At 48.1% G+C, this 27,867-nt stretch overlaps 1 protein-coding gene across 1 annotated transcript; it reads left to right on the top strand.

Moving 5' to 3' along the window:
• The first annotated feature begins 224 nt into the window (after positions 1–224).
• On the top strand, positions 225–27,746 carry SLC8B1 (solute carrier family 8 member B1). Its single transcript, XM_060269640.2, has 16 exons — positions 225–337; positions 5,514–5,948; positions 9,177–9,329; positions 11,245–11,297; positions 11,900–11,958; positions 13,290–13,394; positions 13,709–13,876; positions 16,051–16,158; positions 16,774–16,830; positions 17,929–18,059; positions 19,817–19,958; positions 21,527–21,648; positions 22,900–23,053; positions 24,864–24,944; positions 26,367–26,431; positions 26,938–27,746. Exons 2-16 carry the CDS (start codon positions 5,787–5,789, stop codon positions 27,133–27,135), a joined length of 1,758 nt encoding a protein of 585 aa, XP_060125623.2. The 5' UTR covers positions 225–337; positions 5,514–5,786; the 3' UTR covers positions 27,136–27,746.
• The last annotated feature ends 121 nt before the right edge of the window (positions 27,747–27,867 follow it).

The raw sequence follows: 27,867 nt of genomic DNA, 5'->3' as shown, positions 1-27,867 counted from the left end.
AAAGAACAACAAAAACAATTATTACAATTAAATTATTATTATAATAATTATTATATTAGTATTACTAAATATTATAATATTTATAATTGCAATAATCCCGCAGAGTCAATACGGCTAGTTAAGTTTTAGCCAGCCCCGTTTAACTCGGAGAAAATTACATCTTAGTAAACAGGATATAGGGGCTGCCCAAGCGCTGCAACTTGTCTCTTTAAGCCGCTGGCGAGGGAAGGAGGGCTTAGCTGGCGAGGGAGAGAGGGCGGAGTTGCGGCTTGTTTGGCCGGTTAAAGGCAGGGGATCGGCGGCACTGCTGGAGCGGGTGGGCTCTCTGCTTCTGCCGGTGAGTTGCAGCGGAGGCCGGTGGCTTGAAGCGCACAGGTGCGCCAGGAAGCGCTTTTGCAAGGAAGCAGCTCCTTTGCGCTCCCGGCTGCACAGGGCGATCTCCCGGGAGCGGGGGATCTTGCTCGCTGAGGCTCGCAGCTTCTGGCGTGGAGACGGAGTGCGCGATCCTGCGCGGCGCTTCCTCGCCTCTTCGCTCTTCTTTTGCGCGCTCAGGTCGGAGGCGCCCCGCGCGTCGTGCCAGGCGGGCGGAGCGGGAGAGAAAAGGACGGCGAGCGAAGGACTCCGCCTGGCGCGCCTCTTGGCAAGAGCCGAAGAAACGGGTGCCGATCCGAATCGGGGCAGGGTTTGTTTACTTCCTAAGGTTGCGTGTTGTTGGCCTTCCGGGACCGTGGAGATGGGCGCGGGTGGGCACTGAAAAGAAAACGGTGGGTGGGAGATTGCACGCGCGCGCATGGCACTTGGCTTTGTTTGCAAGATCAGACCAACGGCCTCATCCCGTTATGCTTCCTCTAGAGTAGAGGCCACTGGGTCGTTTGCTACTAGCCCTGCCTGTTTGGGGGGGGGGAACAGGAGGGGAATGCCCCCTCTGTGCCTGGGATCTGGCACTGGGAAGAGGTAAACTGCTTCCGCCCATGGAGGTTCTATTGTGGCCAGATCGTTATATTTATTTTCGTTTTGTAGCCCACCTTTCCTCTCTCCTCCCCAAAGGTACAGTTGGAATTTAGCTGGTATTCCAGGCCAGAGTATTTGATATTTTGGTGGTGGGGAGAAAGTTCGCAACCTAGGCAGTGGATGGGAACTACTGCTGCCAGGAGACAAAAAACTATAGGAAATTGCTTTATCCACCCTTTAGATCCACCCTGCTCAATATTGTCTGCACTGACTGGCAGCGGTGGATGCTCTTACCATTGATCATTTTTGCTTTTCTCTGCTGTGCAGCCTTCCCGCCCCCGCCCCGCCCCCCCAAATTGGCATCTCTCAGGCGTTTTGGGCCATAACTCCCTATTTTTGCCTGGGGCTGGTGAGTCCATATACCAAGACTTCTGGAAGACACCAAATTTGGGGAAGACTGAACTAGCCTATTATTAGAAGGGTTCAGGTGACCCCCCCCCCTTTTGCATGTTAAAAGCGGGTGCAAATGGTGGCAGCGCAGCAACATTAAGTCATTAAAAGCTAATGGACCTCGCCAAGTCCTGTGATTGTGAATTACGTAAAAGAATTATGTGGTGTGTTTAGAGATAATGCATTTCCTTTGTGTCGGGAAGCCTACATTACTGCGGACTCAGGCTGCTGACCCATCGCTGAATGGATGTATTTTTCCAGCCAGTGGTATGATACAAGCTTTGCAAGCTGCATAGGATTGTATTTTTGACTTTCATGTCTCTGGGTTCTGTATAACTTGAAGGGGGTTTGGTGGGTGTGAAGGTGCATCGTCCTTCTAGTCTCAGAGGCAATGATAGATAATTTTCATTCTTTTATTTTGCAAAATAAAAGATATACCACTTGAGTGCAATAATGCCCTGGAGCGGTTTGCAAAAAAATATGAAAATATTGGTGAGAGAGAGAGAGAGTTTAAAACATCTCTTTCAAACACTCAAAAAATAATTAAAGCAACAATCAGCCAAAAACCAGATTAAAATGTATTCTACATGTCAAGTATAGGTTTGCCTGAATAAAAAATGTTTTTAGTAGGCAGTACAGTGAAGGTGCCGGCCTGGTGTCAATAGGCAGGGAGTTCCAAAGTGTGGATGCTGTTACACTGAAAGATCAATTTCTTATATCTCTCTTATCTTTCCTCTTACCTGGTGTTTTCTCTTCTGCCTCTAGTAATTTAGGTGCTGTAGCCCACTAGTCCCCAGCCTTTTTTAGGCCCAGGACCCACCATTAACCGAAACATGCATTTTGGGGGACCTATTTCTGATTTTTGTTATTTAAATATACCTGAAGGAGTGTCTCCACCCCATCTTTCAGCCCGGACACTGAGGTCCAGTTCTGAGGGCCTTCTGGCAGTTCCCTCACTGCAAGAAGTGAGGTTACAGGGAACCAGGCAGAGGGCCCTTCTCAGTAGTGGCACCTGCCCTGTGGAATGCCCTCCCACTAGATGTCAAGGAAATAAACAACTTTCTGACTTTTAGAAGACATCTGAAGGCAGCCCTGTTTAGGCAAATGTTTGATGTTTTTAATATTCTGTTGGGAGCAGCCCAAAGTGGCTGGGGAGGCCCTGCCAGATGGGCAGGGTATAAGTAATAAGTTGTTGTTGTTAAATAGCAACTGCAATGCCCCTGCAGAATGATGGAAGGGAGGGCTAACCCTTTCTTCCCACATTGGTCCATTGGGGGAGACTTTCATCAGGACTGCAGTATGGGAGGAAGTGGTTAATCCCCCCCCCCGGCCACTTCCTGAAAGGCTTCGTGTGATTCCGATTCTCTCCCCTCTCACAATCACACCTACACTGTCAAAATCAAACTTTGCACATGTGCATTTTATCCCATTACCTACTCCAGTCCTTGTTAACTGCTGCATTGAAAACTTAACATATAGGGAGACAGTCCTGGCTCAGTGGTAGAGCATCCTTGCAGGTAGAACGTGCTGGGTTCAATCTCCAGGTATGAATAGGGGAAGACTCTTTGTCTCAAATCTTAGCTGCCGCATTCTGGATTAGTTGTAGTTTCCGGGTCACCTTCAAAGGTAGCCCCACGTAGAGCGCATTGCAGTAGTCTATGCGAGAGATAACTAGAGCAGCGTTTCTCAACCGCTGGCCGCGAGACGCTGGCTGGTGTGCGGCGACGAGAAGGGCGATTTGCATTGTCACGTGCCTGGCGGCCGCCAATAACCAACACTGACCCGCCGGAAAGCAATATTTGGCAAGTGTTTCTTACAGTCATAATTATAATATAGGGCGGCACAGAGTTAAATTTTTAAACTTTTTTAATGGTGGTGTGCCTCGTGATTTTTTTCACGGAACAAGTGTGCCGTGGCCCAAAAAAGGTTGAGAAACACTGAACTAGAGCATGCACCACTCTGGCGAGACAGTCTGCGGGCAGGTAGGGTCTCATCCTGCGTACCAGATGGAGCTGATAAAGAGCTGCCCTGGACACAGAGTTGACCTGCGCCTCCATGGACAGCTGTGAGTCCAAAATGACTCCCAGGCTGCACACCTGGTCCTTCAGGGGCACAGTTACCCCATTCAGGACCAGGGAGTCCTCCATACCTGCCCGTCTCCTGTCCCCCACAAACAGTACTTCTGTCTTGTCAGGATTCAATCTCAATCTGTTAGCCGCCATTAGGAAGTTATCCTGCATTTTCTTCATTCCTCAGCAGGGAAAAACGACAACCAGCATTTCTACTGAGGTTTCAGCTATCTGCACATTTTATCTAAAAATACAATTGACCAGCTGGAGAAAAAGCAGATGTGATTCATCAACTCAGGAAGTTGCTATAAAACCCAAGGTGTACCCGAAACACTGGAATCCTCACCCCGGCTGTAAACAGGTCTGAGCAGAAGACAGTGCTTTATAAATAGTGTTAGGAACAGGAGAACTGATGCCCAGAACTCCCTCTTACGAGGAAAGGTTTTCAAATCCCCTCTGTTTGTTATCTTGGAACAGGCCAGCCGGAAAACAAAGTGGCTGATAAGGATTCTGTCTCTCTCTCTCTCTCTCTCTCTCTCTCTCTCTCTCTCTCTCTCTTAAAAAGAAACCCTCCAGAATTTCCAGGATCATTTGGCTTTGTGACCTCTGTCACTCTCCTTCCACACCACCTGGTTTCATGCTAATTTGGACCTTGCTAGCTAGGTGGCGGTGAAAGGAATTCCCCCAGAAAATATGCTTTTTAGTGTCAACAGAATTTGATTGCATCTGGGTGAAATGTCACAGTAGCGATGAGCTGGGTGGTCTGATTCGGGACAATGCAACCTCCCGTGTTCCTTTTTAAACCAGCTCTTTTTATGAGGAACGATGAGGACTGGAATCTTTTTTTTTTTTTTAGGGGAAGGGGTAGGTTTTTCCTCATTACCTGGCCCTCAGAACTGTCTGCAGGCCACGCCCCTCTCGCTCCTCAGGCCACACCCCTTTCCAACCTCACCCTCTTTGAGAAGCCCCCTTCCATGTTGCTTTACATCTGTTGCTCCTCCCACTTTTGCCTCTGGCCCTGCCCACTGCATGCATGTGGCCCCTGGAAGGTCGCCCAGAAGAGAATGCGGCCCTTGGGCAGAACATTTTTTAACCCTTCCTACTCCAGAGGGTGACTCCTGATTCATCGGAGGAGAAGCTTCGTGCTAAAACAGCCTGTAAGCACCAGTTGGAACGGGATTCACAGTGATGGAACAGAAAGGGCAGTTACTACTTGTAAGGAGTCCTTCCTTTGATGCCGCAACACCTGCACTTTGGAACTCCCTGCCGATTGACATTAGGCAGGCACCATCACCGTACTGTATTGGACACCTGCTGAAAGCTTTCCTGTTTCAGCAGGTCCTATCCAGACACCTGCTTTGCTTACATCTGTTTGTAAATTTGTTTTAGATATTTTACTGTGTCCTTTAACAGCTTTCAGATACTTTTTTCTTTTTTAATCGTGTAGGTGTTTGCCATCCTGGCTCCTTTTGAAATGCACATTTACTAAAAATAAATGAAATAAATGAGTTATTTATGCCTTGCTTTTCAGCAGAGGATTAGACCAGAAAGCAGCTTATAATTAAAATCCATATAAAGATATAATTAGGGGAATGGCAGTGTGTGTAGCGAGGGGCAGTTCCTTTTAGCCTCTGTTGACAGCCTCCAAATTCCAGCCTCTTTGCTCCAGGGGGAGAAAGTTGTGCAGGAGGAAGTGGAACTGGCCAGCTGCTGAGCTAGGTGCCTGACCCTCGGAAACAGCCCTTCAGAAGAGTCTTCCTTCTATGATTTCTCTTTCTTCCTCTCCTTTTTCTCCCCAATTTTTAATTCATTCATTTTTTTAAATGTTGATATGTGTTCCACCCTGATGGTTGAGAAAGGAGCTTGAATCTCTTTTTAAAAAACAAGACGCACTGTGATGTAAAAAAAAAGGGGGGGTTTAGCTTTTCACCTTCTGTGATGAAATCGATTCTGCCCTTAGTAGTTGCGACAGACGTTTCGGTGGTTTGATCTGCCAGTTTTAAAGTTTTGGTTCCCCCCCCCCCCCGGTTTGCTTTTCCCCAGGTCCCAGCGCTCTCCACAAAGGGAAACCGCTGCAAGAAAATTCTCCAGCCTGAACGGAGAGGGGGCTACTTCTCCATTTCCATCAACGGCTGCAATTTGTGACATTTCCTGCTGGTTGGAGCAGGGGGGCTTCTCTTACTCCCCTCCCCTCTCTCCGTACCCCTGGCTGCCGGACAGGTGATGCCGTAAAGCGTGGACCAATTGTGGACATCCTCGCTTTCTAAGGTGGCTGGCCTCATCAGTTCTGGTGGGAGACACTTTTGGCCAGCTGCCATGTGGACTTTTTGGTTCTTTGGAGTGGCCTGGATGGCAGCCGAGGGGGCCAAGGCAGTAGGATATCCCAATAGCCTAGAGGACACCGAGATCTCAGCTTCTCTTCACTTGGACACCAGTGGGCAGCTCAACAGGATCCTGAGCTCAGGACGAGCTGTGGATGTGAGTAGTCGAAGAAGTAGAAAGAAGCCACCCAAATTGCTGTTTGGTGACTATTTGCATTTATTAATTGCTTGCCCCCACAGGGAGTCTCCAATCAAAAGGATCAGAGTTTCCTGGGAAGAGGCATTGATTGTTAAACCACTCTAGGAATTGTAGTTCTGGGAGGGCGAATAGCCTCTTAACAACTCTCAGCACAACTTTCCATAATTCTTTGGGGGAAACCGCAGCTTTAAAGCACTGGTAGTAAAGGTAAAGGTAAAGGGACCCCTGATCATTAGGTCCAGTCGTGACAGACTCTGGGGTTGCACGCTCATCTCGCATTATTGGCCGAGGGAGCCGGCGTACAGCTTCCAGGTCATGTGGCCAGCATGACCAAGCCGCTTCTGACGAACCAGAGCAGCACACGGAAACGCCGTTTACCTTCCTGCTGTAGCTGTACCTATTTATCTACTTGCATTTTGACGTGCTTTCAAACTGCTAGGTTGGCAGGAGCTGGGACCAAGCAACGGGAGCTCACCCCGTCGCAGGGATTCGAACCACCAACCTTCTGATCGGCAAGCCCTAGGCTCTGTGGTTTAACCCACAGCCGCTACCTGAGTACCGTGGTTTAAGGGGAAGATGTGAATGTGACTTGGGTTTCTTCAGCAAGCCTCCCAGAATTTTCCAGATCCCAAGGAGATTGCCTTCCTTGCCATTGTGTTATGACTGCAACAGGGCTCGGCCCTTGCGTAGCACGGACGCCTAGCTGAGCTCAAGGCTGCTCAGCCAGTGAAAATGCTTCTGAAGGGAGCCAGGAATGCCTGTTTGTGGCAGAGCCGGTTATTTCACTTGGGAGCGGGAGGGCCTGCCCCATAGATCTCCCTCCACCCTTATCTTGCGCTGCTTTCAGATCTGAAATAGTCCTGACTCCTGACCTCTCTACTCGGAGCCAAGCAGGGGGGTGGGAGTGTTTCTGCATGTGTATTACCGTAACCCTTCTCAGGGATGGTATGAGAAGGACTGCATTGAAGAAGACCCCTGTGGTCCTTTTTGATCCCAGGGCTGAACTACTGGATTGCACTATTACGTGGGCATCCCTTGGAGATTGTTTGGAAGCTTCGGCTGGTGTAGAATGCAGCAGCCTGCCTCATAATGGGGCTGGGCAGCCAGGAACACAGCATGCCAGCGTTCTGGGGTTTGCCAGCTCCTCCTCCTGTGCTCTCCTGGGATCAATCCGAGGTGGAGGTTTGTGGTTTAGCTTTTGCAAAACTGAGGGGCCTGAATGCTAACTTGACTTCCTAACCGGCAGCTGCTGTTGGTGGTCGCCATCAACACCTTTCCCTCTGTTCCTATTTCCTGTTATAGTTTCATCCTGCATTCTTTTACAGCTCTGGCATTGAGTGAAGGGTTGGGCTGGAGAGCCTCTTAAGATCCCAAATTATCTAAAATTATCAAATCAAGGGCGCTCCCACCTGTGAAATGTGCAAAAGGCTTGGGGAAGAGAGGTTGGCACTTCTGTCATTTTCTTCCTCGAGAGCCTCTCCCAAGCAGGGCAAAAGGATCCATTGATTTCTTATATAAGGGAGATCCAGATTCCCCTTTGTCTTAAGCCCTCCTATCGACCTTTTAATTTTCATTATTATTATTTTTTGATTGATTGATATCCCACCTTTTTCTCCAAGGAGCCTAAGATGTTGTATATAGTTCTCCCCTTCCTCACTTAATCCCCAAAACAGCAACAGCCCTATGCAGTAGGAAGCTCCAATAACCGAGGCAGACCATTGCTCCATCTACACGAACTGGCAGCGGCTGGAGACGGTTCTCCCCCAGCCATACCTGGAGATGCTGAGGTTTAAACATGGGTTAGATGCCCTAACTAGAGATGTAAACTTTCCGGAAATTTTGAAGCTCGGGGGGAAAAAACCAGTTTTTTCGGGGGGGGGGGCGGAAATTTTTGGGAAAATTGAAAAAATGCTACATTAGCACTTCTTTTTTCTTTTCCGGATTGAAAGTCATTCTGTTACTTTAGAAACATAAAATATAACTATGGACAATTTTGATGGGCATAAAATTATCACAAACTAGCATATTAAAAATATAGTGTATCCAAACAATTATTGCAAACAGAATTTACTTTTAAAATAATATTTATTTGTATTTGTAATAAATGGAGCAACGATCTCCTGAACTGTTTACTAGTTTATGTGGAACAAAAAAAAACCCTCCACAAAACAATTTTTAAAAATCCAGAAGTAACAATTATTCATATTTCCTCTCCACAGTATTTAAAAAAACATTCTCATAAAAAGAACTGAAGAAGGAAGTGGCACTAAGTTTCAATGAATGGGCATGAAATTTAATCAGAAGAATTTTCTGAGCTGTAATGATCAGTATCGGTTTCAGTCTCTGCTTCTGCATCTCTTGTGTCTGTCATTATCACAGTTATTATGGACTTTGAAAAACTGAAGGTTTGCTCGGATTGAAACAAGCTTCTCTACCCTTTCACAGAACCAATGCATACCACACGCATGCAAAAACAAAACTGAAACCTTTTTTTTCTTTTTCTGGTGACAACAGCACCTCCTAAAGGAAGAAATGTATCTTGTTCTTGCATTGGAGAGTTCAGTTTGTAACCTAGGACTTGCTTGTCATCACAGAAGTTAGAATAATCTGATGCTATACATATTTTTCTAAAAATGATTTATAAAATGTTTGAACCCCTTTTCTTAAAATATTTCATTCATCATGTTAAAACAAAACATTCCATAATCTATTTTTTATTTTTTCAATTTTTCGGGGGGGGGAAACAAAAAAGGCTTCAGAGAAAAAAACGGGGGAAACCCATTCCCCCCCCCCAAAAAAAAATTTCTGGTTTTTTTCTGGGCCTTCACATCTCTAGCCCTAACCAAGATAGGGTGTGGAGTTCTAAAAGCAGTCTTAACTTTTATTTATCTGTACAGTTACATTTCCCGTTTTCCTCCCGCATGCTCAAGGCAGCATACATCCACCTCTCTCCCTTGTTGTATCCTCACAGCATCCTGTGAGGGAGACTTGAGAGGCAGAGATGGGTCGCCGAGTTAGCCTCACTGCCAAGTGGGGATTGGAAACCTGGTCTCCCCGGTCCAAAATCTGACTCTCCAACCACTGCACCTTGTTGGCCCTCCGTAAATAAACGACTGGCAGCAACTGGACCCCCACGGTGGGATTTCTGGTCTCTTAATTTTATTTATTTTATTTTTGTCCCCCCAGTGCAGAGAGGTGGGGAAGGAAAACATCTCTCGACGCTGCTTCTTCATCCGGAACAACCCAGACTGCCAGATGGATGGCGGGTTTCTCAACTACCTCAACGGAGTTTTCTGCGTTTTCCCTGCTGCTCTCCAACCTCTTGCAGTGACCCTCTATGTAAGGACCAAAGTGGAGGAATCCGGGTGGGTGGGAAGGGATTTTAGGAGCCCCTGCTCCCCCAGTTGCATTGCTGGTTGACTGCAGAGTCTGGGACAGGGGTCGGCAATTTTTTTTAGCTGTGGACCGGTCCACTGTCCCTCAGACCTTGTGGCAGGCTGGAGAAGTGGCACGGGGGGGGGGAGCTGGAAGAAGAGGCCAGCACCAGCTGCTGCGCTTACCTTCCCAGGGGCCACTTCTCATGGGTAGGCAGAGCGAGCTCGTCTGCTCCACTCTCTGCCCCACAGGAGCACCAGGGCAGCGGCGGCGGAGGGAAGATGAGTGGCGTGAAAGGGCTTTAGAAAGAGGACCTCCCTTTTTCTAGGAGGAGGAACCAGGAAGGGATGGTGCTGCAGCTAAGGGTGTTTGCTGGGTCAGGGCAAGGGGCAGCTTTAGGAGTGAGGAAGGTGGAGCAGGAGAAACTTGCTACTTTAGCATTTTGGTATCTTTTCAGAGAATCTCCTCTTGTGGGTTTAGGCCCAAGGCAAATTGCCTGATTTGCATTTGCAGGATCTGACCTGAGTTCTCCTCGGGCATTTTTGAATGAGGAAGTGAAGGGGCTGCAAAGTGTGCAAGCCCCGTCCCTGCCCACCTGCGCACCCCAGAAGGTGCATATGTGGCTCCCCTACATTAGGATAGAGCATGAGACTCCTAATCTCAGGGTTGGGAGTTCAAGCCCCACATTGCGCATAAAATATATATCCTGTGTTGCAGGGGGTTGGATGAAATGATCCTTGGGGTCCCTTCCATCTCTACAAATCTATGATTCGATTTAATCATGAATGGGAACTATTATTGACCAGGATTCCCATCCCCCATGGTGGGTGCTCCACCCACCCCTTTGAGCTAATAATGAATCAGTTGCATGACAATTAGACAAGCCTGCCAAGATATGTAGAATGTGTGTTTTGACCAGTTTTCAGTTTTATCATTTTATTAAATAGTTATTTTATTTTTTGTTAACCACTTTGAGGGGTTCCCCCCATGAAGTGGAGGGACCCAGGTGGCGCTGTGGTTAAACCACTGAGCCTAGGGCTTGCTGATCAGAAGGTTTGAATCCCTGTGACGGGGTGAGCTCCCGTTGCTTGGTCCCAGCTCCTGCCAACCTAGCAGTTCGAAAGCACGTCAAAATGCAAGTAGATAAATAGGAACCGCTACAGCGGGAAGGTAAACGGCGTTTCCGTGCGCTGCTCTGGTTCACCAGAAGCGGCTTTGTCATGCTGGCCACATGACCTGGAAGCTATACGCCGGCTCCCTCGGCCAATAATGCGAGATGAGGGCGCAACCCCAGAGTCTGTCACGACTGGACCTAATGGTCAGGGGTCCCTTTACCTTTACCTTTACCCCATGAAGTGGAGTGTGTGTGTGTGTGTGTGTGTGTGTGTGTGTGTGTGTGTGTGTGTGATGATGAAGCGGAGGGACCACAGCTCAGTCGTTGGAACACCTGCTTTGCATGCAGAAGGTCCCGGATTTAATTCCTGGCATCTCTAGGTAGGACAGGGCAGAGAGCCACTGCTAGTCAGAGCAGATAATCCTGAGCTAGATGCCCTGGTGGTCTGACTCTGTATAAAACAGCTTCCTGCACTCCTTAAAAGTTGTTAACTTGTTGGTTCTGCAGCAAGTTAAAGCAGTATTCTGCAATTAAATATAAGATAAAGGGAACAGACTGGCACCTGTTCTGGGAATTTAGGGTGCAGCTGAGTACTAAGAGCATTTAAGTTCAGTAGCAGGTTTATTTCTTGAGACTCTGGATTGTCAGAACTATGTACAGGTTTTTTTTTTTTGAAAAACATTTTGTTCAAGCCACAGAATGTTTTGGAGTCCCCCCCACCCCCACCCTTTTTCACGACTGGAATTGTCTCTGGGTTTCCTGCAGGCTCTGTGGCTGGTTTATCTCTTTGTCATCCTTGGGGTCACAGCCGAGAAATTGTAAGTAACAAAAACGCCAGCCGTCTCTCGCTTCTGCTTCCGCCCCAAGTTTTTAAAAGGTGGCTTCCTAGCCTTCAAACGGGGGGTGGGGGGGTGGGGAAGCGCCATAAGAGGATATAAGGCTGTTTGGAAATGGGATGCTGTCATTCAGAAACCGTTCTCTCTACTTCCTCTCCAGTTTGTCATTCATTGAAGAAAAAAATTATTATATGCATGCTGCTAAAAAATGGTCCCAAGACTTACCTGCACCGTGCATTTAAAAGTACTCTTCTGCCACGTTAACAAGCATGGTTCTCCCCCCCCCCCCCGTAAAAAAATAATAATCCTGGGAGCTGTAGTTTGCTGCTCATGTGGACTGGGCCTGACTCTGCTCGCCTGAAGAGCAACTCCCCTTTTCGAAGGAGCATGACTCAGTGGCAAGTCCATTCCCCTTGGCGTCTCCAGGTTGGGTTGGGAAAGACCTCAGTCTGAAATCTTGCAGTGTAGACAATACTGAACCAATAATGGGACTCTGGAAAAAAAACCCAGCTTCCTATATTCTTCATATGGGGGCGGCAATGCATCAAACTTTTAACCTTTTTTTCTTTCCTTTCACCTTTAAGCTTCTGCCCCAACTTATCTGCCATCTCCACCAAGCTGAAGCTAGCACACAATGTTGCAGTATCCTTTGGTGAATTTGTTCTGGGTCCTCAGAGGCACCAGAGAAGGGTGGAATAGTGCGGAATCTCACGGGGTCTTTTCAGTCTCCTGTTATCTAACCCAGGGGGTAGTCTGATGCTAACAGGTGGGGGAACAAGGTGGATTGAAACACACACACACACCCAGGATGGATCGCGGTGGTTTAATCCAGAGGTGGAAGAATCCTTTTTTTCACACGGGGGAGGGGGGCACATTCTCCCTAATGGGCAACTTCCCAGGGGCCACATGCCAGGGATGGGTGTGGCTAGAGGCAAAAAGAAGGCGGAGCATCAGGTGGGACCCTTAGCCCAAGGGTGTAGCTAACATGGTGCTCTGTAGTTTTTTTATTTTGCACTGCAACTCCCATCATCCCTGGCCATTGGCCATGCTGACTGAGGCTAATACAGGGGCGTACCCAGGATCAAAACTGGGGGGGGGGGAAGAGAGGGGAAGAGAGAGGGAAGGAAGGAAGGGGTGGGTGAGGGAGAGAGAGAGAGAAGGAAGGAAAGGAAGGAAGGGTTGAGAGAGAGAGAGAAGGGAGGGAGAGAGAGAGAAAAAGAAAGAAATAGAGGGGGGGAGGAAGGAAGGATGGAGCTCCCATCCGCCCGCCCCCCCCCCTCGCTCAAGCTGCTCCTCCCACGTTCCTGTCGCTGGCTGCAGCTGCGGAGGGGGCAGAAACAGCCTGATTTCCATAACCCGCAGCGACTTTTCCCCTTCAATTTTTGGAGGGGAAAAGTGCGGGTTATGGTCCGTAAAATACGGTAAAAAATTTGCTTCTGGGGGGGGCAGCTGCCCCCCCGCCCCTCGCTGGGTACGCCCATGCTAGCAGAAGCTGGAGTCCCAACAGCATCCAGAGGGGACCATGCTGGCTACGCCTGCTCCCAACCTTTCTACAGTACATATTCCGCATACCAGCCAGGGAGGAGATTTCTACGCCAGCCCGTTCCTCTCCATTCACCAGACAAACAGGCACCAAAGTTTCAGCCAGGCACTAAATCCATTGGCAGGGAGGGTGGGGTACACAATAGGGCTGGTCTTGCGGTAACTGGGATAGTCCCAAGGGCCCCCCTTGGCCTGAGATTTCCCACCCCAAGTTTAATCTGTTAGAAGGTTGTTGGTTTTTTAATCAACTGCAAAGCCCTGCACTGGGTGCAGAAGGGCATCGCAAATTTGGTGTACTGAGTTGATCAGAAGGCGAGAGGTGGCGGCAGCGCCAAATTTTGGCCTCGCACAAAATCCAAACGCCCTGGAATGAGGCCAATTCCCTCCTTTGGGCCTGCTGTCTCCATTTCTTCCTTAGCCCTTTCCTTCATGGTGTCACCTTCCTGGCTTTTGGGAATGGCGCCCCCGACGTCTTCAGCGCCGTCGTGGCTTTCTCCGACCCGCGGACAGCGGGCTTAGCTGTTGGAGCGCTGTTCGGTACGTGTAGCCAGGGTTTCCCCTCTGCAAACCCCCATGTGCCTTAGTTGGCGGGGCAAGGCCTGCTTCTGTGCCGTCGCTGGATGGAAATCCGCCAGTCATAGCATGACCAGCAGGGCCTTGTCCAGCGATCATAAAGATTGCCTGGGTCTGTGCGGCAGAAAGCTGTCTTATCAAGTATCCTGGTCCTATGTGGTTCAGGGCTTTCTGTGCTAACAGCAGGCCCTTGATCGTGGCTCCCTGATTGGTTGGCAGTCATGCCTTGCCAGTCTTCCAGCTATGTGGGAACTTACCCTTCCTTTCCTTTTCTCCAGGTGCCGGTATCTTTGTCACCACCGTCGTAGCCGGTGGCATAGCCCTGGTGAGGCCGTTCACCGCGGCCTCCAGGCCGTTCCTCAGGGATGCCATCTTCTACATGGTCGCTGTCTTCCTCACTTTCGTGGCCCTCTACTTTGAGGAGGTCAGCCTGGCAGAGGCCCTGAGTGAGTATATATCGAGGGCCAAGGGAAGCGAGTGCCGTGCTAGCTCGGGCAAAAGGTCCCTCTTAAGTCCCAGGGCGTTTGGGAACCTGTGGCTTTCTCCAGGTGCCATCCCATCAGCCTGGCTGATAATCGGGAAATGACCAGAGTCCAACCGTATCTGGAGGGCCTCAGATCCAGGGGTGGGGCAGCACCTGGCTTGACAGCAATACATGCGAAAAGGATCTAGGGGTCTTAATAGACCACAAGCTTAACATGAGTCAACAGGGTGATACAGCAGCAAAAAGCAGCTAAGGCAATTCTAGTTTGCATCAACATGTTCCTAGTGTCCAAGGGAAGTAATAGTCCTAGTCTGTTTTGGGCAGACTTGACCTGGACTCCTCTGTCCAGTTCTGGGCACCCCAGTTTAAGAAGTAAAATAAAAAAATTCCTTCAGTAGCACCTTAAAGACCAACTAAGTTTTTATTTTGGTATGAGCTTTCGTGTGCATGCACACTTCTTGTGTGCATGCACACGAAAGCTCATACCAAAATAAAAACTTAGTTGGTCCTTAAGGTGCTACTGAAGGAATTTTTTTATTTTACTTCGACCCAGACCAACACGGCTACCTACCTGTAACCAGTTTAAGAAGGACATTGACAAGCTGGGATGTGCGCAGAGGAGGCCAACCAAGATGATCAAGGGCAGGCAGCCCCAAACTGCGGCCCTCCAGATGTTTTGGACTACAATTCCCATCATCCCCGACCACTGGTCCTGTTCGCTAGGGATCATGGGAGTTGTAGGCCAAAACATCTGGAGGGCCGCAGTTTGGGGATACCTGATCAAGGGTCTGGAAAGCAAGCCTTATGAGGAACAGTTGAGGGAGTTGGGTATGTTTAGCATAGAGAATAGAGGACTGAGAGATGTTTTTTATATTGTGATTTTTGTTGTGAACTGCCCTGAGATCTATGGCAGTATACAAAATTGTTGTTGTTGTTAATTATTAGTTAATAGCTGTCTATCTGAAGGCCTATCAAATGAAAGATAGAGCAAGCTGGTTTTCTGCTGCTCCAAAGGGTGGGATCTGAACCAATGGATTCAAAGGGAGATTCTGACTAAACATTCGGAAGAACTTTTTGATGCTAAGAGCTGTCCAACAGTGGAATGAACTACCCTGGAAGGTTTTGGACTCTCCTTCACTGAGGGATTTTAAACAGGTTGGATGGCCATCTGCCAGGGATTCTTTGGCAGTGGTTCCTGCATTGCAAGAGCAATGGACAAGATGACTGTTTGGGTCCCTTCCAACTCTACAATTCTATTATTTGGCCTTGCTCTCTCAGCTGAGAACTGTAGTTCATTGCACATGCTGAGAGTTATTCCCCTCTCAGAGCTACAATTCCCAGAGGTCCCTTGGAAAGAAGGGTTGACTGTTAAACCACTCTTGAGAATTGTAGCTTTGTGAGGGTAATAGGAATGTCTCGGCACCCTAAACAAACTACAGCTCCCAGGATTCTTTTGGGGGGAAGCCATGACTGTTCAAAGTAGTATCATAGGGCTTTAAATGTGGGTAGGATTGGGGACCTCTACATTTAAAACAGGGGCCCAGGTGGCGCTGTGGGTTAAACCACAGAGTCTAGGGCTTGCTGATCAGAAGGTCTGCGGTTCGAATCCCTGCAATGGGGTGAGCTCCCGTTGTTCGGTCCCAGCTCCTGCCCACCTAGCAGTTCGAAAGCACCTCAAAGTGCAAGTAGATAAATAGGGACCGCTCCGGCGGGAAGGTAAACAGCGTTTCCGTGTGCTGCTCTGGTTCGCCAGAAGCGGCTTGGTCATGCTGGCGAACCAGAGCTGTCTGCGGACAAACACCGGCTCCCTCGGCCTATAGAGCGAGATGAGCGCCGCAACCCCAGAGTCGGACACGACTGGACCTGATGGTCAGGGGCCCCTTTACCTTTTTACATTTAAAACACCTCATTTCCCTCAAAGAATTATGGGTGCTGTAGTTTATTAAGGATTGCTGTGGATTACCCTTACTCCGCTTGGTAAAATTCAATGCCCACAATTCTTTGAGGGAAAGGATGTTCTTCGGATGTGCTCTAAAGGTACAGTGGGTATGCAGACAGGGGCTTGTGTTGAATTGTGTGGTGGTGCAGGATGAGCAGGGCAAATGGGCTGTAGTGAAGTTCTGGCTCCCCCTGCAGGTTACCTCTGTCTCTACATCTTCTACGTCCTGACGGTCATCGTCTCTACGTGGCTCCACAAGAGGCAGCAGAGGGAGAGACCGGGTCCTTCCAGCCCCGCAGAGCCAGGTGAGGGGTGCAAAGGGATATGTAAGGAGATCTTTCTCTTGCTTTGCATGCAGACCCTCCTAACCCTTATACAGTGGTACCTTGGTTCTCAAACGCCTTGGTACTCAAACAACTTGGAACCCAAACACTGCAAACCCGGAAGTAAGTGTTCCAGTTTGCGAACTTTTTTCGGAAGCAGAACGTGCTCTGTTTATAGAGTGTTACACTTCCAATTTGCGTGCCACACTTCCGTTTTGAGTGTTACTCTGAGATTTGTTTTTGCTATTAATTTTGCGTTTTTGTTTTGCGGCTCTTTTGTTTTTGTGACTGTGCGGAACCCAGTTCAGCTACTGATTGATTGATTGATTGATTGATTGTGTGACTGCAGTACATTGTTTATTGCTTTCATTTTATGGATCAGTGGTCTGATTAGATAGTAAAGTTCATGTTAAATTGCTGTTTTAGGGGTTGTCTTTAAAAGTCCAGAACGGATTAATCCATTTTGCATTACTTTCTATGGGAAAGCGTGCCTTGGTTTTGGAACGCTTTGGTTTTGGAATGGACTTCCAGAACAGATTAAGTTTGAGAACCAAGGTACCACTGTAACTATTCTTTCCTCGCCTCGTCTTGCTGCAGAGCTGCCAACAGACTCTGAAGATGGGGACACGTCGAGCGCCAATGGAGGCGAATACGGTGAGTCCCATTTGAGCCCGAGTCTCCCGAAGGCTGAAAAGATAACACGCCAACTCTTACGACAAGCGCCGCAACCCTTTGATCAGAAGATCAAAACTAAGTCTGGTTTTTTTTTATTAAAGAAATGAAATTATTTGATTTTTCAGAATAGAATTTTAATCATATATCAAACATAGATCCATAAAAACAAGATTCCAAGGAATCTCCTGGTCTTCCATCCTCCTCTTTGTGGGTCCTATTATTAATCATTTCCTCCTGCATCTTTTGCGATGATCCAAATCTTTTACATCTCCATTGTAACTAGAATTCACCCTTAAACAACAAGTGATATTCCAACCCTACTGACGATTTTAACTGTTTTAGTTGAGCATTGGTTGGAGGATATGCTAATAATTAAGGGACCTGTGTATTAAGAGAACATTATCTTACGGTGTGAAGCTTTTTTATTCTGGTGTGTTACTGTAATAGGGGATGGTGCCAAAAAAATGATAAAGATGAATGTCTATTTTTTAGTATTATTTTAAAAGTATGGTTTTCGCTTGTGGACCATCTTTGCTCGTTGCTGTTTCTCAGCCTATATTAAGGTGTTTGGCTGTCCGCAAATTTTGCTTTAAATTTCATGGGTCAAGAGGCGGGTGATAAAACACCCCTCCAGGCATAGAAAGAATTTGGGGGGGCGGCGCAGTGTGTACTCTCCCCTTTGCCCCATGTTCCAATAATCTCCCAGTGCCTGCACATTCAACATGTGTCGGAAGGAGTTCTGTGCATGCACCCTGACTGGGGCTCTACAACCATATGCAATAGAACCATAGCTGTCAAGTTCTCGCTTTTTAAAAGGGAAATTCCCTTATGCTGAATAGGCTTCCTCGCAAAAAAAGGGAAAACTTGACACCTATGCATAGAACAACTCATGGTGTGTGTTGAATGGGTGTGACTGGGGGGGGGGAAGCAGCTTTAATAGCTCTGCAACCTTCTCCACACGTAAATATTTCTGTGCAACCCTCCCTGCAAACATTTTCCAATTGGCTGACAGCTCTGTCAATTTCTCCTTTCTGGGCCGGCTCTATCTATCTCACTTTACCCTCTCTCTGCGCGTAGGGGAAGAATACCGACCTTTGCTGCCTTCGGAAGAGAGCACCCTCCAGATTCTGACACACGCCTTGAATCCTCTGGATTACCGAAAGTGGAGGAGGAAGCCCTGCTATTGGCGGCTGCTCAAGAGCTGCAAGGTTACTCTCGTTAAATGCATTTTTATTTTATTTTTATTTTTTTACTTTCCATCAATTTATTTCAGCCAGTGACTAGCATTCAGAAACGGGCTTTGCACAAACATGTAAAATAATGCCGAACAAAACAACTCAAAAAGGAGTCACCCTATTCCCTTTGGAGAGCTGCTAACAACTCTCAGGCCACCTAACGAGCAACAGCTCCCAGAATCCTTTGGGGGAAGCCATGTTTAAAGTGGTATCACGGCACTTTAAATGTTTGATGTGTGAATGTGGCGTCCACGTTTAAAGCACCTCCGAAGTATACGCGCTTTCCCTCAAAGAATTCTGGGAACTGTAGCATTACCCCTCGCAGTGTTAAAATCTCCAGAAACCCTTGACAAATAGCAGCTCCCAGAATCCTTTGGAGGAAGCCATGACTGTTTAAAGTGGTACCATAGTGTGAATGTGGCCTGAGCCTCATGTCCCTCACACTGGGACATTTCTACTTCCACGATTCTCCCCTCTTCCCCACCCCAGTCTGTGTGAAGCTCTTGTCTGAGGAGAAGGTTGCTTCATGGCTGGCGGCAGTGAACAGCCCCCTAAAACCCAACTTTCACACCCATGGTCTCTGAGGTGTAAAGGGTCCGCAGACAGTGTCCCGGCCACTTCACTTTTCTGGTGGCTTTTGCGTGTCCCTTGTGACATGCATGAAACAGCACAGAAGTTACCTCAGCACAAAATAACAGTCTAGACATTGATGGGAAGATTCCCAGTCGTGTGGGAACCTTGGCCAGAGACGGAGGAACCTGCGGTCCTTCCCTGTCTCTTGGCCGTAGCTGGAAAGGGCTGATGGGGGTTGTGTCCTCTGCTCAGTATATTTTTGGACTCCTCAAGTCCTCCATCTTTGCCCCCAGCCCAGAAGTGGGTACGAATCCAGGCGTGACATATTACTTAGGCCACAGTTGGGTCTATACATAGGAATTTTAAATCATGTTTGTATTTCCCCCCCTACAGTACTTTTTATTGTGGTAGACATCTGAAAGCAGACCTTTTCAGGGAAGTTTTTTTATGGTTGATGTTGTATTTTTAGTATTTTGTTGGGAGCCACCCAGAATGGCTGGGACAACTCAGGCTTCTTCTTCTTCTTCTTCTTCTTCTTCTTCTTCTTCTTCTTCTTCTTCTTCTTCTTCTTCTTCTTCTTCTTCTTCTTCTTCTTCTTCTTCTTCATGCTTTTCTCTAAAAAAATATTTAGGGGTACTCTCATTTTCCTACTCATATTAAAATACTGCCCCTGAATGAGGCCAAACTAAGATTCACAAAATGTTTAGGGGTATGCATACCCCTGCGTACCCCCAGAATGATTATTAAAAACATTGTTTAAAAAAACATTACTTTTTGCCTCCTTCAGGCACTTGCTAAAAAACATTTCAAGGCAAGCCTATCTAGCTATCAAGAATGCTGACATGTGGTTTAGCCTGCCTTTTGCTGATTTTAATTCTTTGAATGTTTAAACGGTTGTTGTTTTACTAAATTGTTGCTTTTAAGTGTTTTATTGTTTTAGTCGTTGTTGTTTTTAAACTGCTTTGTTGTTGTTTTTTAACAAGTCAGGCAGGGTGTGTGGTTGTATACATTTTTTAAAATAATTAAATAACAATTTTGAATTTTAAAAAAAGGCACCAGATAGTCCCGGCTGTTGATATGCCCGTTCGTGCGGATGTGGCAATCGCCTCCACATGTTATAGCACTTTCACCCACCCCCTAATCTCTCTCCTCCCCAGCTGCCAGTGGAGTTTGTGCTGCTGCTGACTGTGCCCATTGTGGACCCTGACAGGGAAGATCAGAACTGGAGGCGGCCCTTGAACTGCCTTCACCTCATCACTGGGCCCCTCGTCTGCATTCTCACGCTCAAGTCCGGCACATGTAAGCGCCCGCCTTTCCTTCCAAGGACAGTGTGCCCCTCTGATTCTCTTGTTGCCCTTCATGTGCAGTGGTACCTCGGTTTACAAACACAATTGGTTCCGGAAGTCTGTACTTAACCTGAAGCGTACTTAACATGAAGCGAACTTTCCCATTGAAAGTAATGGAAAGTGGATTAATCTGTTCCAGACGGGTCTGCGGAGTACTCAACCTGAAGCGTACTTAACCCGAGGTATGAGTGTAATTGGTTCTGGAAGTCCGTACTTAACCTGAAGTGTACTTAACCTGAAGCGAACTTTCCCACTGAAAGTAATGGAAAGTGGATTAATCCGTTCCAGACAGGTCCGCGGAGTACTTAAACTGAAAATACTCAAACCGAGGCGTACTTAAACCGAGGTATGGACTGTATTTGTAGAGAATGCTTGAACAAGGCTTTCTAAGGCGTTTTGGGCAACTTGAAGTGATGTATGAATGCCTGTCGTTACTCCATCGTTACTCCGTTAACAGCATGGTTAGGCAGACTAAGGCCCAGGGGCCGGATCTGGCCCAGTTGCCTTCTGGATCCGGGCCATGGGCAGTCTGGGAATCACTGCGTGGATCAGTGTGGATCTGATCGTTCAGGTGGCGCCAGCGCGCACGTTTGGCGGCACCCCTCCCTCCTGGCTTCTCCCCGCCCTGCCTAGAGCCCAGAGGAAGGGGGCTAGGCTTTGTTAGTGCCAGCAGCAGCATTAGCGCTGGAGCAGCTGCCATTGTAAGCAGGCTCATTTTGGGCTTTGTTGACCCTCTCCGGATCCCTTTTGCTCGCCGCTCATCGTCCTGCCGCTACCAGCCCCTGCCGGTCACAAGACACAGGTAAGCAGCCACCGGGGCTTGTCCACAAGGTCTGAGGGACAGTAGACCGGCCTCCTGCTGAAAAAGTCTGCCGACCCCTGGTCAACACCATCCATTTCAAATTACAGTGGTACCTCAGGTTAAGAACTTAATTCGTTCTGGAGGTCCGTTCTTAACCTGAAACTGTTCTTAACCTGAAGCACCACTTTAGCTAATGGGGCCTCCTGCTGTTGCCGCGCCACCAGAGCACAATTTCTGTTCTCACCCTGAAGCAAAGTTCTTAACCCGAGGTACTATTTCTGGGTTAGCGGAGTCTGTAACCTGAAGCATCTGTAACCTGAGGTACCACTGTACAGGAATGAATCATTCATATGGAGGAGGGAGAAAGATTGTTTTCTGCTGCTCCAGAGAAGCGGACACGGAGCAATGGATTCAAACTTCAAGAAAGAAGATTCCACCTAAACATTAGGAAGAACTTCCTGACAGTAAGAGCTGTTCGGCAGTGGAATTTGCTACCAAGGAGTGTGGTGGAGTCTCCTTCTTTGGAGGTCTTTAAGCAGAGGCTTGACAGCCATATGTCAAGAATGCTTTGATGGTGTTTCCTGCTTGGCAGGGGGTTGGACTGGATGGCCCTTGTGGTCTCTTCCAACTCTATGATTCTATGATTCTATGAATCAACCCCGTTGAATCCTGTATAAGAAGGGCAAACTTAGTGTCTCCATTCTCTTGCTCTCTTGCAGATGGGTTTCACAAGATCCACGGGGTCTTCCCAGTTTGGGGCCTGGTGGTCCTCTTGGGGGCTGCATTGGCTGTCATTGTCTTCTGCACTACGAGGAACGAAGAGGCACCCCGATATCACTGGGTGAGCACTGTTGCTCAAATCTCTCCCGTGAACCTTTTCATCCTGTACCCAGAGCGGTTTAGCAATCAGTCCCTTTTCACAGGGAACTCTGGGAATTGTAGCTCTGTGGAGCGGGGGGTAGGGGTGGTGGTTTCTCCTAATAACTCTCAGCACCCTGAACAAACTGCATCTCCCAGTATTGTTGGGGGGGGGGAGAGAAGCCATCATTGTGTAAGGTGGCATCATAGTGCTTCATAAATGCTTGGCACAAATGTGGCCCTTGTCATGTTCATTCATTTCAGTGGGTCTTCTCTGAGTAAATTGTAGTTTGATACAGTAAGCCCACAACTTATGTGTATTTGATTTGTGCGCATTCAGCTTTTAGACGCTTGACAAAAAATTTTTTAATATTATTTTAAGAGAAAGAGGGCAGGCATCCAGGAATTAGGACTTTAGCAATCTCACCCGCCACTGAACTCAATGTGTTTTGGTGGTAACAACAACAACAACAACAACAACAACAACAATATAATTATACCCCCGCCCACCTGGCTGGGTTTCCCCAGCCACTCTGAGCGACTCCCAACAGATTATAAACACCATAAAATATCAAACATTAAAAACTTCCCTAAACAGGGCTGCCTTCAGATGTCTTCTAAAAGTCAGAGAGTTGTTTATATCCTTGACATCTGATGGGAGGGCGTTCCACAGGGTGGGCGCCACTACCGAGAAGGCCCTCTGCCTGGTTCCCTGTAAGCTCACTTCTCACAGTGAGGGAACCACCAGAAGGCCCTGAGAGCTGGACCTGAATGATGGGGGTGGAGACGCTCCTTCAGGTATACTGGGCCAGTATATGCAATTTTGGCTTCAGGCATGACCCCTGGAACATAAGGTAAAGGTAAAGGGACCCCTGACCATTAGGTCCAGTCATGACCAACTCTGGGGCTGCGCGCTCATCTCGCATTATTGGCCGAGGGAGCCGGCGTATAGCTTCCAGGTCATGTGTCCAGCATGACAAAGCCGCTTCTGGAACATAAACCCCACGTAAATTCTGGGCTTACCGTACCACATGTTCTGTGGGTTTACAGGTAGAATAGAACAGGCGACGCAGGTTTACTGTCACGTACTGTATATGACAGCAGCCCATTTAACAGCCAGACACAACCAAGGGGCAAGGAGATGTCTGTTGCCCCCTTTGTGAAGGCCCTTGTTGATAGTTCTCTACTTCCCCGCCCCCCGCCCTCGGATCTTTTTCCCTTGATGCCACACCAGTTATTTGCCTTCCTGGGCTTCCTGGTCAGCGCCTTGTGGATCAACGCTGCTGCCACAGAGGTGGTGAACGTCTTGAGGACTTTGGGGGTCATCTTCCGACTGAGCAACACTGTCTTGGGACTGACGCTGCTGGCCTGGGGGAACAGCATTGGAGGTGAGCGCTCTGGGGCTGGTGAGGAAAGAGGACTTTGGGCATTTATGTATGTGTTGCATTTATATCCTGCCCCACCGCCCACCAGACCCGCAGTCACTTACAAGCAGTGGAGGCCCCCGGAGCAGGAAAAAGGAATAATAGCCCCCTCCTGCTGGTTTTATACCCAGCAACTGGGTGCCCCTTAGGCCAGTCACAAACCTACCTTGCAGGGTGGGGGTTAGGCTAAAATGGAGGGGGGGTGGGGCGCACATCTCTTTACCTTGGCTTTTGAAATTTTGAGCTGTGTATTCTTAAAAACAGCCTTATTTTTGTGATTGTCAATTGTTTTAAACTGTTTTAACCTAGTGCTTTAATTGTTTTAACCGGGCCTTGAGCTGAAGAGTGGGGGTAATTAATAATAATAAGTAATTTCTTTTTGGAAAAAACAGCTTTGGGATTTGTTCGTTTGTTTTACTTTTTTTAATAAACATTTTATTAGATTTAAACATCTAATCCATTTTCAAATTATACAAATATCAATTAAAAAATTAATCCAAATCTTCTGCCGAATTATACAAATTTAAATTTCACTTCCCATACTTCAGACTCAGAAAGCCTAGTCCTCTTATATTCACTGCTTTCTAATCATCGTTTGTTTTTCAATTCAAGTGGTATATACATTTTGTGAACTAAATTGTGAATTAGCTATTATTATTATTATTATTATTATTATTATTATGCCTTGAGCTCCTTGGAGGAAAGGTTGGATATAAATATAAACATACCTGACAGCCTGTTTCCTCTGTGATTTTGTCTAATCCCTGCACTAAAATTTCATTTTAAAAAAGAAACCTAAGTTAGTGACCCATCACCACTTCAGAATAGCTCTGCTTTGTTTATGATGGGCTGCATGACAGATCAGTCAAGCAGCCTATGCAGTCTCAGCATCCTTTTCACCCAGTTGGCCAATCAGATGCCTTTGGGAAGCCCCACAAACAAGACCACACGTATAGCACAGCTTTCTGACGGGGAAAACACCGTGGTGCAGTGGCAGGGCATCTGCTTTGCATGCAGAAGGTCCCGGGTTCAACCCCCGGCCTCTCCAGCTTAAAAAGGGTTAGACAGTGGGGGCGACAGGAAAAGGCTTTCCTCTGACCGAGGCTGTGTTAGAGCTGCTGCCAGTCAGCGTAGACTATACTAGGCTAAGTTGGCAAAAACTCGCCTGATTGAAAACCGTTTCCTAAGCCTATGAGGCACTCATCCCTAGCTAGCAGGACCCAGTGGTCAAGGATGATGGGAATTGTAGTCCAAAAACAGCTGAAGACCCAAGTTTGGGAAACGCTGTGCTAGATAAAACATTCAGTTCCACCCCCACCCACCCCACACTGTTTCCTCCCCACAAAATGAGCCTGCTTCAACGAATCCAATCTGTGGGAGCTAAAGTTAATATATATCAGCGTTTCTCAACCGCTGTTCCGCGGCACACTAGTGTGCCGCGAGACGCTGGCTGGTGTGCCGCGACGTGTGGCGACGAGAAAGGCAATTTGCACTGTCACGTGCCTGGCGGCCGCCAATGAACAAGACTGACCCGCCGGAAAGGACGCCGGCTAGGTCACGACGCGGGGCGAATTGGCAAGTGTTTCTAACAGTCATAATTATATAGTCAATATAGGGCGACACAGAGTTAATTTTTTAAACTTTTTTAATGGTGGTGTGCCTCGTGATTTTTTTCATGGAACAAGTGTGCCTTGGCCCAAAAAAGGTTGAGAAACACTGATATATATTGATGTGTTTCCTTCCCCACCTCTTTCCCCGCTTTCTTGTCTTTCAGACACCTTCTCAGACCTCACGATGGCTCGGCAGGGATACCCCCGCATGGCCTTTTCTGCCTGCTTTGGTGGCATCATCTTCAGTATCCTTGTGCCATTGAAACTCTATTCAGTATTGATCCAGAGCAGAACTCCAATGTGTAGTTAGCAGAATGGAAACTTAAAACACGTTGCGGGATTCCCAAACAATAGACCAGAGGCAATTAATATTTCATCCAGCAGAGCTTTATTGCTACTGAAGGCAAATGAGCATAATGGTCACGAATCCAATATATTCAGGATTGGCACTGTCCGTAAGAAATCCAGTTGCAGCAGACTTGACTTAACAAACTCACAATACAATACTTACACTTAACGCTTAGCGTAAAGGTAAAGGGGCCCCTGACCATCAGGTCCAGTCGTGTCCGACTCTGGGGTTGCGGTGCTCATCTCGCTCTATAGGCCGAGGGAGCCGGCGTTTGTCCGCAGACAGCTTCTGGGTCATGTGGCCAGCATGACAAAGCTGCTTCTGGCGAACCAGAGCAGCGCACGGAAACGCCGTTTACCTTCCCGCCGGAGCGGTCCCTATTTATCTACTTGCACTTTGATATGCTTTCAAACTGCTAGGTGGGCTTAGCATACTATGTACAAAACACCACACCAGGAGGTAGAAAGAGAAAGAGAAACCCAGCCTCTTTCTGGCTTCTTCTTATAGTCAACATGACCTTGTCACAGAAGAGATAACAGAACTACTTTTTGCCCTTCCGATATTGCTGGACTACAACTCCCATTGGCCCCCATGAACAGGGGTGATGGGAGTTGTAGTCCAATGATATCTGGTGGGCCAAAGATTCCCAACACCTACTCTGCATGTTTCCTCCTTTTTGCCCTTGTGTACGCAAGTGGAATGCCCAAAGAGGGTTTATCCTTCTTGGCTCTATAGCAGGCATCCCCAAACTTCGGCCCTCCAGATGTTTTGGACTACAATTCCCATCTTCCCCGACCACTGGTCCTGTTAGCTAGGGATCATGGGAGTTGTAGGCCAAAACATCTGGAGGGCCGCAGTTTGGGGGTGCCTGCTCTATAGGCTTCTCGCTCTTATCACGCAAAAAGTCTTGCTGCATTGGACCTATTAACCTTGTTGATCAGCCATATCCCTCTGGGAAGCTCATGGGTGAAACAATGGAGGCAGTACCCCCCGGCCTCCTGTGCAAATGTATGCTGCCTCTGGATGGGGAGGCCCCATTGAAGCTGCCCTGGACAGCACGTAGATCCTACGTCCGTGTGTCTTCGTCTGAGAAAGTCAGTGGATTTTGCTTTCTGTGTTACAAACCGGTGCCTGGGGCTTCCAGCAGCGAGAAGCCAGCTGGCTCAATTTCTCATCCACTCCTTGCGTGAATTTGCTCTCGGCCTGGGTTTGCTGGCTAGGCCCATTGCCTCTGTGGGACTGGGGAGGGGAGGGAGGGCAGTCGGTCACTGATTGATTGCTTTTCCTGGCCAGATTGTCTCCTGAACTTTGCCGGCAGATATGCTTGTTGGTGTTGGATTCGGTTGCCTCCTTCAGATGACGAGCAGCAAGCTAGTCGTGAGGGTACAGACATTCTCATTGCCATTTCTCCTGGGGGGGTGGGGAGGACCTGCGGCCCTCCAAATGCTGTCAGACTCCCATCAGCCCACAGCCAGCATGGCCAATGGTCAGGGAAGATTGATGGTTCAAAGGCAGCCCTAAATACAGTGCATTGCAGTAGACTTCACCAGAGCATAGACAACTGAAGCCAGGCTGGCCATGTTCATGTCCAGGGATGATGAGAGATGTAGTCCAAAAATATCTGGAGGGTAAACATTTTTGCTTTACCCTGAGTCGGTCCAGTAATGTCTACACTGGCTGGCAGCATCTCTCCAGGAATCCAGACAAGGAAGTATTTCCCAGCTCAACCTGGAGATGCCGGGCTTTGAACCTGGGACCTTCTGCGTGCAAGGCAGATGTTCTACCACTGAGCCACAGCCCTTGCCCACTGGCTGCCCTGTGTTAGGGCTAGTCCTGTCCTCCATGGCATCTGGTGTGCTCACTCCCCTTTTCCGGTCTCCCCTTTGCAGCTGGAATCCGAGGGCCTTCTGGTGTGGATCCTGGCCGGCGCGCTGGGCCTCAGCTTGATCTTCTCCTTCCTCTCCGTGCCCGCTCAGTGCTTCCATCTGGGGCCCGGCTACGGCTGCTGCCTCATCGTCTACTACCTGGTCTTCTTGACCGTTGCGCTGCTGACGGAGTTTAGGGTGATCCGGCTGGCCTCCATCTGAAGAAGACATCTCTCATCGTGGACCTCCTCCTGACGTTATCGCGGAGTGGTGGTGGGGTTGCAAACGTCCCCCTCTTGCGACCGAGGTGCTGTGCTTGGAGACAGTGCCTTGCAACAACCCCACAACCCCGGCGAGTGCCCAAAGGGGGACCTGGTTGGCAGGTTTGACTGTTACCCGCTGCTTGGAGGGAAGCAAGACCACAACTCAAACCTCGGAAACGTACGCAGAGCTCCAGGCAAGCTGTTGTTAGGTTGCTGCGATCTTTCAAGGCACGAGGGTGCCACCTGCTTTTAAAGACCTATTTTATAAGTCAGGGATCGTTCGGCCTTGGGGAGAGGCCATTGGTTCCCCCAATCAGTATTAACGTTTCTTATAAGGAAAGGCATTATTTAGGTTTTAAACAAAAGCTTTTTTAAAAGAAAAGAACATTGTCAGGTTTTTGGGGGGAATGGGTTTTGCAAGGAGTGATTTTTAGATCCTGTCTGCGTTGCAAGATGGTAAGGCATACTGCTGCCAGTATGTACGGCTTGTGGCTATTGGTTTCCTCAAGTTTCGGTTGGAAACTGCAAATATACAACTAAGAGATATTGCATTAAAAGTACCATGCACACAACACCTTTTTATTTCCAGTATCCAGCAGTGAGTTCCAGGGGCAAATCTACAGTCATACCTTGGTTTTTGAACAGCTTAGTTCTTGAACGTTTTGGATCCTCATTGCCGCAAACCCAGAAG

Source organism: Zootoca vivipara, chromosome 16 (assembly GCF_965207765.1).
Source record: "Zootoca vivipara chromosome 16, rZooViv2.hap1.1, whole genome shotgun sequence".
NCBI lineage: Eukaryota > Metazoa > Chordata > Lepidosauria > Squamata > Lacertidae > Zootoca > Zootoca vivipara.
This window is presented reverse-complemented; position numbering and strand designations above follow the sequence as displayed.